We start from the raw sequence: 12,574 nt of genomic DNA on the forward strand, positions 1-12,574 counted from the left end.
GTTGTCCGATTAATTTCTTTCTAATTTTAGTAGAGACGGGGTCTCGCTCTTGCTCAGGCTGGTCTCGAACTCCTGAGTTCAAACAATCCGCCCGCCTCGGCCTCCCAGAGAGCTAGGATTACAGGCGTGAGCCACTTCGCCCGGCCTGCTAAAAGGTTTTTACATGAATGCCACAGACATTTTTTTATGCTCTGTGTGAAAGTCTGTGCTAAGGAAGGGGAACAGCTCTTGTTTACAATGGTTTTGGAATAGTATTGGCCCAGAGGTGTGGACCCCCCCAGGTCAGATGGTTTCCCACCTATGCTGGCCCTTCTTTGCTTTGGAAATCCATGCTTGGCTTGATTTGGGGAGGAGAGGATCAGCAGAGCTTGATCAAAAAGTTCTTTGCAAGAAGTGATGTTTTGTACCCCGACTTTCAAAGAATTGGTTTAAGCCTTGGATTTCTGGAGAACAAGATGGCAGAATTTTCAGGTTAAGAGGTTCAGGGCTGCTTGTTCTCTGTGCCCCCTCTCAGGCAGGCCCCTCTGGAAATGAGAAGAAAAATGGGGCCTGTCCACTGCAGGCCAAGGGGCTCTATTGGAAAAAAACTGAGTCTCCTCAGTGGCTGAGAAAAATCTTGGAGGCAACATTGTTGTCCTTTAAATAAAAATAACAATTATTTGTCATGTGTTACACACTTCCATGAATTCTAAAAGTTCTATCTGTGAGCTTAATATAGGTTGAGTATCCCTTATCCAAATTGCTGAGGGACCAGAATGTTTGGGATTTCAGAATGTTTTAAATTTTGGGATATTTGCATATCCATAATGAGATACGTGGAGGATGAAATCCAAGTCTAAACATAGAACTCATTTACACCTTATGCACATAGTCTTAAGGTAATCTTATACAATATTTTTAATAATTTTGTGCATGAAATGAAGTTTGAATACATTGAGCCATCAGAAAGCAAAGGTATCACTATCTCAGCCACCCATGTGGACAATCTGTGGTTGTTTGGCATCACCATTATTCCTGACTCTGCATTTGTATGCTACCAACAAGCAATCATTTTCCTACACTTATTCACATAAGTACTTAACAGTAAAAAAATAAGACATACCCTTAATACAATGAGAAAATAACGCATTCAGGGTGACTGAGCAGCACTGTAGCATCATCAGAATACCTGCATAGCTGCTAAACAACGGTGACAACAAACAAGGAGGCTTTCAGTTTCCACCCACAATGCTGTGTTTTGATTAAAAGGTTACTGTACACTGTTTTATTTTTCTAGGTGAGAAGAAACATCAGAAGTGGTTGAGGGACCCAGAAGGGGGTCCTTGAGGGATGAGGCGGCATTCTGCCGCATGGCTTTTTAGAATGTTTCCTCCAGAGTCATCTGTCTCATTAACAACAGCTTTTGTCTAAGAAGTCTCTTTGTGATTTTATAAACTGACATGATTTCTTGTTCTGTTATGAATGCACGCTGCTGTAGCTCCTCAGTGAGCCCATCACACGTTTTCACCACATCTCCTGTAGGCACTTTTTCTGCAGTGTTAACATCATCTTCATTGCTGCATGCCTGTGTTTTGACTGTGACCCATCACGTGAGGTCATGTGTGGAGTTTTCCACTTGTGGCATCATCTTAGCACTTAAAGTTTTAGATTTTGAAACTATTTCAGATTTTTGGATTAGGGATGCTCGACCTGTAGAGTCTGGTATATGGAATTTGGCACTCCTCAGCCATCTCTTCCTGCTGTACTTGAGTTCTCAGCTGGTTCTCAGAAGCTGTGAAGCTCACAGGGCAGTTGGACTTATGATGAAAGGGTCAGTTCTGCCTCTTACTAGCTGGGTGACCTTGGGCAAGTCATGCAAACTCTGTAAACATGTGCTCTGCGATAAATGAATAGATGAATGGACACCTCTCCAAGCTCCTGGGCAAGGGTTTGGGAAGTTTCCCATACACTGTAAATCTTCAAACAGTCCTGTGAGGTTAGCATTTCTATCCCTGTTTTGCAGAATAGGTTTCTGAGGCTCAACTATGTTAGTGACTTATCCCAAATCTCCCTGGCACAAGTGGCAGTGCTGGGGTCCTCTGATGCCCATTCTCATTGCCTGTCCAGTACAGCTGGCCCAACTTGATGGAGGACAAACAAAGATCAAAATATTTCTAAATAAGTAAATAATGAGTGTTAAAGGCCTTTGCACATGGAAAGCCCTACACAAGTATAAAAGGTTATTCTGTGTCTCAGGATCCTGAGACGATGCTTTTTCCTGAGTTTTGTTCAAAGGAGTTGGTGGTTATTTTATTGTTAATATTGTTGCTTTTCAGGGATGAAGAGAGAGTAGAATACAAGGGGATTTCAGGATATGATGGAGATGCATATTATTTTTTTGCAGTTTATTAAAGTTATTGATACATAATACTGTTTATTTATGGTATGCATGTGATATTTTGGTACATGCATACAATGTGATGATCAAATCAGGGTAATTGGGCTGTCATAAACATTTATAGTTTCTTTGTGTTGAGAATATTCCAAATCTTGTAGCTATTTTGAAATGTACAACAAATTATTGACAACTATAGTCACCCTACTGTGATGGTGAACCCTAGAACTTATTTCTTCTACCCACCTGTAATTTTGTACCCATTGACCAACCTCTCTTCATTTCCCCCCTCCTTTTACCCTTCCCTGCCTCTGGTAACCCTGCTTCTACTCTCTACCTCTAGAGACCCTGCCCACATGTAAGTGAGAAGAGAGATGCATGTTGTATTTTGCACTGGGCTTGTTTTTAACTATTATCCATGGACACAGCACAGCAATAATGGCTACTAACATGGTTCTCTATACCTACATCTACATAACAGATACTGGATTTTATGGTTGATTGCTTTCAATCGTTATTTTCTTCTGTAGTATTTCATAAACAGTATATTTTAAAAATATATTAGAAGGACTTTGATCTTGGTTTCTCCCTGCTCTTTTCCATTTTCATTTTCTCCCAGACCCCAACTGTACTCTCAGTCATCTGAAATAGGTTCGGTGGGACTTCCTGAGCTCAGAGCTTACACTCATGGATGATAAGGAAGACAACTAGGTAATGCACAGCCTTGGGCTGTCATTCAGCAGTAATTTAGGATAGGCATTTGCTAGGGAAGCAAAGGTCAGGCAACTTGCTCTGTCTAGAGGAGTTTCCATTTTTGGCAGCTTGTTCCAGAGTGCCTTGGTGAATACTGATGTAAGAACATATGAATGTCATGCAGTTTATGACACAGGTGTACCTGAGAAGGAGCTAAGTCTACCAGTGCAAGCAAGTGAATGACATAATTAGGGTCTTATTAAGCTCCAGCCATAGATGTAGGTCTCCTTTCTCTCCCTGCAACAAGCCAAACCTGCAGGCTTTGCACTTGTTTCCTCTGCCCAGAACACTGTTCCCCCAGCTCTTCAGAGTCACCTTAAATATTACTTGCCTTTAGGTCTTCCCTGGCCATCCCATTTGAAGTAGCCTTACCCATCCCCTCCACCCAAACGTGATGACATCACCATTTTTATTTCCTCCAAAGTACTCGTCATGCTATGAAATTATCTTAGCGGTTTGCCTTGTCCATTGCCTGTTGGCTTCGCTGGCCAGCGAGCCTCTTGGAGAGAGACCACACTGGCCTTGTCCCTTACAACATCCCCACTGCCTAGCACACAGGGCACACCCACATATGCTTGTTGGACAAATGAATCATGTCATAACTATTGGTCAAATAAAATGGATAGCACCCAAACTTTATTAAAGTTATTGAATCATTTTGCAAAAACATTCATATTTTGTTAAATATAAGATAAAAATGTTAGGTAAAATATGGCTATAAAATATGTAAAAATAAATTGAACATTTAACAGTATGTATAGCATAGGTCATTGGGAAGATTTTAGAATTCAGGGTCTCTAGTTGCTTGGTCACCTTATGATGATAGTGTTGGCTTAAATTGGTTGTCTCATTGGCAAAATATTTGTATTTATCACTAGAGCAAAGGGATGGAAGAGCAAAGAGTTTTCTAACTTGAGAGACACCACAAAGATACACCTTTACTAAAATATGTGTTTATTTAAATATATATCTTAAAACATCTAAAAAGGTGACATTTTAGAGCTCCTGAGGTACATTTTATATCTTGTAGGAAATAGCATCATTTCTAAAAATCCTGTGATAAAGTATTTGATCCATTATGAGGTTGTTCTGGAAGGGTGAAGCATAAACTTTGCATTTGGTTTTATTTTTGTGTGCACCCATCTTTTGAGTAGTTGCCTCTTGGGTTATATAGTTACAAGCAGCTGCTCTGCTAAGGCCTAGGGGGTAGAATCCTGCCAAGCTAAGGCTGCCTGTGCTGGACTGTTTCTCATTGTAACAGCACCTAGATCACTGTAGCAAAAGGAGGGAGTGGGGATTGTGCTTTGTTGTTTGTTATTACTTAATGGTTTTAAGTCACCTGAAGTTGTAAACTTCCATAAAGGCAAAAGGAAGTGCAATTTTGTAAGCAGAATGAAAAATCACGTGCTATGCCAGTGTTCTAGGAGGCACTTGGAAATAGAAATGATTTCTAGGTTTGAGACATTAAACGTGGTATTTCCAGAAAAACAGGGGTTGAGCAAAGAGGGCCTTGAACTCCTTTGTATGCAGCTCCTGTAGGTTTTCAGAACTGGCCTCTGGACTAATAATTGGCTTTTTAGCCTGAAACAGCTTCTCCATCTTTAAAACATGTGAATTGAGCCCAATTTAGTTCATTAGTTATTTGGTTGACCATCCGCATTGTGTAACGCAGTGCGATGTCTGCTGGAACGAGCAAGACCCTGCCTTCAGGCAGCTTTAGTAGGGCCTCCAGGAAAGGCCACAGCGTTCGGTCTGTGGTTCCTCTGTGCAAGTTGTTTCCTGATATTTTCCTGTAGTTTTCCTTTAACTTTAAATTGATTGCAAAGTCCTCAGCAGTTCCCTATGGCAGTTTTCAAAGTTTTCTGCACACAGGAGTCTTTTTATTAACACTTTTAATTAACCAACTAACGGATACATTCCCCTCCAGCCCCCACCCCACACACAGTACTCTGAGCCTCGCCTCACACATCCTGGCCTTGGCATCTGCGTGAACCTGCACAGAGGGTCCTGCCAGGCCGTGAATCTGCACTAGTTTTCCTAATGAGGGCATTATTTGCTTTTTAGCCTGCCCCTTGTTTATAAAATATGCCAAGAGAACTAAACAACCCGCTGTTCCCAGTCCTTATTTACTTGTCCAAACCAAATGTTTATGTCCTTGAATACTAAACTTGAAGAAAAAGGATTCCTCCTCGTGGGAAAGCTATGATCACTGAGTTTTTTCTAAACTGTAGTTGGAGGCCTGCTTTTTAGTAAACATTCAACTTATCAGTGACTTTAGGAACAGTTCAGATTCATTTCCTTTGCCCTGGGGGTGGGGGAGGGGGCTCTACAGTCCTGTTCTCTAACTACCTTCCCAAGATACCTCCCAGCACAGGTGCAGCATTCTGAGCGCGCCTTGGTCCAAAAACCATAATCGAGCAGAACCTTGGACCTGAGGGTGCAAAAAGGAGAGGAAGGGAAAAAAGTAGTTGGCAGGAACAGTGCGGGTGGTTTTGTTTGGTCACCTGTGCCTAGTTGCGCTGGCTTCAAGCGTGCCCGGCTTTGGCCAGCCTGCTGGAGAGCGGGGTTGGTGCTGGGGCAGGACTTGCTAGCCTCAGCAGCAAGTTCAGGATCACCTGGGGAGCCCCCAGAACAGAGGCTGTTCACCCCCAGGTGGCTCAGAACCTGGCACCTGCGTTTTCTGGATGCTGACCAGGTGAGTGTGATAGAACCAGGTTCCAGGTCTGTCCACAATGGCCATGGCTGATGCATTTCTTTTCTCTCCAGGAACAAAGGTTTCCCCATGTGCATCTGACCTGAATCACATTATTTATCTTCTGGCAGGTTTTGTGCTGAACACACACTTGCCACCTTTCCTTGTTTCTTTTTCCATGGAGGAGAAACATTTCCTTGTTACCTTTGCCAGATTACTTAGGAGAAGAGTGTAAATTGAAGCCATTTATCTTGAAATGTGCTGCAGGGGCACATTGTTTATACAAGTGAAAGAAATTGTAACGGGGTTATTTGGTCTGGTTTGCAAGGAAAAGGTGTCTCAAGTTTTCCTTCCCCCCCATAAGCCTGTATGCACATGGCTTATTAGTTAGAATGTGCACAAAGCATACACCCATTAGGTTTGAGGATGTGACAGGCAGGACAGCCGTTAATGGGCTTAGTGAGTATTTTTTATGTTTATTATTGGTAAAGTTAATGGTGCCGTTCATAATAAAGTGAATGTTACTCCTCAAACATCAGCTAGTTTCAGGACCAGAGTTCATTTATTGCATGTCCTCTGTTGGTGATCTCAGATAGAACATGGATTTGCAGGGATTGTGCTCTTCTAATCCAAACCTGTACATGTTTGCCAGTTGGTGGACGAGTAAGTCGTGAATTAAATTATACTCGCCAGAAGATTGGAGAAGAGGCTATGTTTAATCCTCAGCTCATGATACAGACCCCGAAAGAAGAAGGTGCTAATGTCTTGACCACAGAAGCGCTCCTGCAACACCTGGACTCGGCGCTCCAGGCCAGCCGAGTGCACGTGTACATGTACAACAGGTAAGGCAGCTGAGTCCACCTGTGCGTGTGCAGCAGGTAAGGTGGTGGGAAGAGCCTGTTGATTTAAGCCCCTTTATTTTAATAAATAAAGTTGCCCTGGAAATGCACCTGGAGTATTAGTTCAAATAGTTTTTTAATGAAAAAAGTTTTCACCTTGATTTCTTTCTAGAGTTTAGTAATGAAGCAAGTGTATTACTTTATATTTTATTTTCAGTAAGTATCTTGGCACTATCCCCAAATGAGTAAGATCCTGATCCGCTAAAATGTTTCATTGCTTGAGATATTTTTTTCCAAATTGAACATTTTGTTAATATTGGAGTTATCTTTGTCGCTTGAGATATTTTTGGAGCAGTTACATTTTGAATTGCCTTTAGTCAACTTACAGACAGTGCAAGAAGAAAGAGGTTGCCTCTCAATACTTTATATTCACAGTTATGTGTCACAAAGCAAATAAGCAGTTGAGCCCCTGGTGGAATTCTTGCTGCTGACAGACGGAATATGGTGGATCCACACACACCTTTTTAAAAAGTCCCCTTTTAGCATCATATAGCTAAGTTAACAATGCTGTGAGTAGAGTAAAAGATTAGGGAAAGTTCTGGAACAAAACTAAGTCTTTTTTCTTATGCATCTAAACAGTCAAGTTACTTGAGGGACCACCTCTCGTCCATTGTTGTACCCCTGCATTTAGAACAGGGTTGGCGGTCAGTTTGTTGGTAGATTGCCTGATTAGATTGCCATCATTAACCCCATTTCCAGAGGACCACTGAGTTGGCATCACCCAACCCCCTCCCCTCCCCTAGGCTTTCTAGCACCTCTTAACTGAAGGGTTGACCGGTTTGATGTATTTTGCCCAGCAGAGGTGAGGAAGTGGCAGCATAGGCATATTCAGTAGCCACGGAGAACCAGGGAAGAGACAAAAATTAAAATTTGTATTGGTCCCTGCTCTAACCTCTGCACCGGGATTGGCTCTCAGACTCACTCTGGTTGACACAGGATCCCAGAGACCAACATATCCTAGGACAAGTCGCATGTCTTTGGCATATTCTTGTTTCCTCATCTGCGAACTGGTTTATGATCACATGTGCTGTCTTATGCTCAGGTGGTTCCCAGAACAAGATCAGATATATATTTGAAAGGGCTTTGGAAAATTTAAGGAAGTATTTTAGTGTTCTTGTCAGGCAAACTAGCCCTGCTCGTGTGCAGAGAGCATTGAAGGGAAGCAAGGACCCAGTGCAGTTTGGCAGAATTTGCAAGAGGTGTCCCTGTGAGGAGCCTGGAAATGAGTGTCCTGGGGCCACCGTAAGCATGCCCGTGTTCCTAATGTAGTGAGCCCTTCCTTCGAGGGCGCTTGCTACCTCTGCACTGCAGGAAGAGATGTGAGGGTCTGCACAATGAAATTACACTATTCTCAAGCTGAGATGGACCCAGAGACAGTTTATGCATTGGAATGAACTTTAAAAACATGTAGTTCAATCCATTATATTTTTTAGGTGAGAAAACTGGGAATAAGACTAATTAGAGCATTTGTCCAGGTTCATACAGTTAATAAGTGATAGAGACAGGTTTCAAACCCTTTTTCTGGCTCCAAGTCTAGTAGTTTTTCTAATGCATGACCACGTCTTTTTCTTAAGCAAGCATAAATAAGAGTTAGTTGATCAAATGATATTAATGGAAAACCTACTCATGCTGGATATTCTTTGTTGATGTGATGTGAAATTAAAATATAGATACGTGCATGGAAGGAAGGAGGGATGGAGCAGTGGATGGATGGGTGACTTAGGCCCTGCTCTCAAGGGGAGGAATCAGTACAGACAGACATGTACAAAGCCAAATGCAGGCAGTCCCCACTGCAGGTGCTCCAGGTATCAATAGATCTGACCAGCCACTGCTCTAGAGTTCAGGACAAAGGGGTCATTTTCAATGGAGCTTAGCAGGAAGGTGACATTTCAATGGGGTGCTTAGAGACAGGTAGGAAGGTTCTAGGAGGAGGCACAGGGAAGAGAGCAAAGTCCAGAAAGCTCCTTTGGGTGAAGACAGGCCTCCCTTAGGACACCAGTAAAATAGAGCAGTTTTGCAGGGGGAGGTGGGTGGGTATTTTTTTCTTTTTTTCTTTTTTGGATTTTTCATTTCCATCCCTTCTAAATTTCCTCTTTTTTTTAAGTTAGGCTTATCTCCCTATCACACTTGGAAAGGCATGGACTTACGTGGCACTCTTCTAGAAATAATAGAACTCCAAATTAATTCTTGATCCATATATTTAATATCATTTCTGTAAGACAGGAATAGAAGAGACTGTGAAGTGGAAATTCAACCCTCCCTGCAAATGTTGTTTATAACTTTCGTAGTTAAGAGCAGGAAAGTTCATTTTGAACAGTACCTATTAATAAAAATATGATCTGCCAATAAAACAGTCAGTAATATCTCCCCACCTGAATATATGTCAATACATTATAAACCTCACTAATTTAGTCCCAACCTATTTTGAATTTGTGATAATTCAGCTGGGCTGCCCTGAAGTTGTTTAATGTATGTAGAAAAGCAGATTAATGGTGTAAACAAGATTATTGGGAGAACACTTAAGAAAACAAGACTTTTCAAGTACTTTGGTAGCATTCATTTACATAAACACCCCACATGTTAATTACGATTGAGTATTATCTATTCATTAAAGCAAGCTTGCTGGGTCTCTACTTGGCAAAAGCTCTGCTCGTTTTGACAGATGCTTAAAAGTGATCGAAATTGCAGTTCTTTTTATATATTCTATGGTTCTGATTCTGCACTAATTTCCTTACTTTGTTACAATGAGAAATTGTCGTCTCTACTTTTCATTTTAATAGGCAGTGGAAATTGGAACATTTGTGTTACAAATCAGGAGAACTTATCACAGAAACGGGTTACATGGATCAGGTATATTTTCTTATTTGCAAAAATTTTTCAAACACCCCAGTGGTATGTGTTAGCCTAATTAATGCTTGGCCTTTTTTTTTTTTTTTTTTAACTTTGACAGATAATAGAATATCTTTACCCTTGTTTAATTATTACACCTTTGGACTGCTTCTGGGAAGGGGCGAAGTTACAATCTGGGACAGCATACCTCCTGTAAGTGTGTGATCATGTTTTCTGACATCTGTGATTTCTGAACTCTAGGACTCAATGTTTCTGATTTTGCTTATTGTTTATTCTATTTGAGTTTTGAACAAGAAATTAAAACATTGAAATTCCATGTGCATTTTTTGAGTGAATAATGGGGGGTAAGAGGGGATTTCAGCAGAATGTTTTTCCTCTTTTCAAAAAAAAGTTCTGTAGGCATCATTAAATTTCATTCACTTTTACCAACCTATTTATATGCAAATAAAATGCAAATTATCACAGAGTATGTGTGATTTTTAACTCTTTAAAATGTTTGTAGTTTTGCAGACTAGGCACTTAAACACTTTTAACTTATTTTTTTAAGGAGAGAATTTACTAGTGGATACATGTCAGAACTAAGTATTTTGAGTTAAAGTTCAGGATCTTCCTGTGAAGCAAGATGTTAAGCTTTCTTTGGATCACATTAATGACATTTAAGGGGGAAATCCTCTATCTCTGAAGGCCCTGATAGGGGATGCTTCACAGTTTAGCAGTTAGATATTGCATATACCGCATCATTTAAAGAGTAATTATTAATCAGCATAGACATTTTCAGTTAATCATGCAAGAGTTAGTGCTTGGGTTATTGTTTCTGTCCTGGCTTGTACATATCTGCAAAAGCAATTTGCAGTAGCCATCGCTTGACCTTCAGTGTACAGTTTTAGATGGGAAATAAGGGGTTTTGTGTTTTCTGGTTGGGAGATTCTGAATAATGACTTCAGCCTGGTTAAGCAGCTACAGTGTGGTTTGAACCACATAACAGGCAGCCAAAAGCCTTTCTGGTCTGTCAACAGCGCAAATTCAAAAGTGAGTGTGGGGGGAAGTGGCTGTGATGGTGGTGATGGCAGAGGCCGCAGGGGGCTTGCCCACTCCATTGCCAGGCTGTCAGAGAGAACTCATAAGTACGGGATTGTTAAGGGTAGCAGAGATCAAATATTTTGATTGATGACATTTACAAAGCATTTATTAGGCTGGCAAGTGCTAATTTGACATTGTGATTCCACTTTTTTTTTTTTGATCTCAGTCTTCTGCCTAGAAGCACCCACTGGCTAATTTTGTTTCCATATGTTAAATAGACAATATTGGCAATTAAAGAGTCTCTGATACCCTCGTTAATTTTTGAGCCCTCTGCTTACCATCTTCAGTCATGAATTATTTCCCTGACTTAAGTTTGCATACAGATAGATATACTAGAAAGGAGCATTCATTTATTTTTTTTTTTATGCCAGAGTCCCAGAATTGCAGCATTACCAAAAGCCTTTGTGATACAGAAGCAATATGTGCAGCCTTGTTACTTTACTGTGAGTTTGGAAGCCTCTTTTCACGGTCTCATCTCCTAATTTCTTTCGCAGAGGTAAACCTCCTTTGCGGTGGACAAACTTTGACCCTTTGGAATTCCTAGAAGAGTTAAAGAAAATAAACTATCAAGTGGACAGCTGGGAGGAAATGCTGAATAAGGCTGAAGTTGGTCATGGTTACATGGACCGTCCCTGCCTCAACCCAGCCGATCCAGACTGCCCCGTCACAGCTCCTAACAAAAATTCAACCAAAGTGAGTACAGTGGTGGGTGGAGAAGGGGCACAGAGAACTTTTTTTTTTGGTAGTTTTTTGTTTTTTTGCTTCATTCATAGTTCTCTTTATTATTTTCATTTTTAAGATTTTGTTCTTCACGTCTTTTTTTGTCTATAGAATTAAGTTTGTTTATAGAGCTAAATTTTGCTGTAAGATTTGCCATCCGCCTCTCATTAGCCTTGTTATTAATGTTCTCTCTGAAGCAAACAAGCCCTTAATGCACTGGATTTTAACAAGGCATGTGACCTGCCTACTAATTCCCGTAATTATGTGCCTGTCTTTTTATTTTAGCCTCTCGATATGGCCCTTGTTTTGAATGGTGGATGTCATGGATTATCTAGGAAGTATATGCACTGGCAGGAGGAACTGATTGTGGGTGGCACCGTCAAGAACGGCACGGGAAAGCTGGTCAGGTAAGCTGACACACAGAACATTCCAAGCCATCTGTTTTCCCTCCTTTCCTCAAAAACCACTTCCCTTCTGGCATCTGCAAGTGTATTTATATTAATACTTAAACTGTTATCCTAGTTAGCTGGCTGGTGTAATCGAATATTAGGAAATACTAGCAGACCAGACCAGCTTGAAAAAGCACCTTAAGGGGAACTTTTCAACAACGGATTTGTCATTTTCATCAAGACTGGTTATTATTGACTTGAGGATTTTAGGAGATCCTGCCCCATTATATGGAGGAAGTGTGAAGTTGGCAGGGACACTGGTCATTGCATATAGAGGTAGATGATGTGAGCTGAACAATGTCACATACTGTCGAAGGAAGAGACCAAGAACTAAAGGCTAAAAAGAATTATCCTTTGTGCACTTGTGGGCTCTGGTCAGTTGAGTGTCAGGCGTTTCATCTGAGATTTCTCCCTTGGGAAAGCCATCGTCTGGGATTTCGGCACAGCGAGTGTGCGCTGCTAAGCACACTGTATCTGGTCAAGCTATCTACCCTTCTACCCTTCCTGTCCGTGGAATAGAAACTGAGAAAGGAAATTGCCTATTAATTTAATTTGGGGGTATATCTGTAAAAGGTTGTAAGGTTACACCTTTAATATGGTACATCAATCTATTAAATAAAATAACCATCCTGGTCCCCTTTTAATGAAAACGTGCTCACAGAGGAGGAGAGAATTGCTGGGAGTGAGTTAGGGGTGCTCCTTTGGGATTTTTTATGCAGTGAAAACTGCTTCCTGGGAATGCTGATGTTGTGCCTTC

At 41.1% G+C, this 12,574-nt stretch overlaps 1 protein-coding gene across 1 annotated transcript in view; it reads left to right on the top strand.

Moving 5' to 3' along the window:
• PTCH1 (patched 1) overlaps positions 1–12,574 on the top strand; it is a 67,688-nt gene that overhangs the window by 24,143 nt on the left and 30,971 nt on the right. The window contains exons 3-7 of the mRNA XM_012640062.1: positions 6,472–6,661; positions 9,499–9,568; positions 9,669–9,760; positions 11,143–11,341; positions 11,654–11,775. Coding sequence (XP_012495516.1) covers positions 6,472–6,661; positions 9,499–9,568; positions 9,669–9,760; positions 11,143–11,341; positions 11,654–11,775 — 673 coding nt within the window. The remainder of the gene's footprint in view (positions 1–6,471; positions 6,662–9,498; positions 9,569–9,668; positions 9,761–11,142; positions 11,342–11,653; positions 11,776–12,574) is intronic.

The sequence above is a fragment of the Propithecus coquereli genome, unplaced genomic scaffold (genome assembly GCF_000956105.1).
Source record: "Propithecus coquereli isolate 6110/MARCELLA unplaced genomic scaffold, Pcoq_1.0 Scaffold147, whole genome shotgun sequence".
NCBI lineage: Eukaryota > Metazoa > Chordata > Mammalia > Primates > Indriidae > Propithecus > Propithecus coquereli.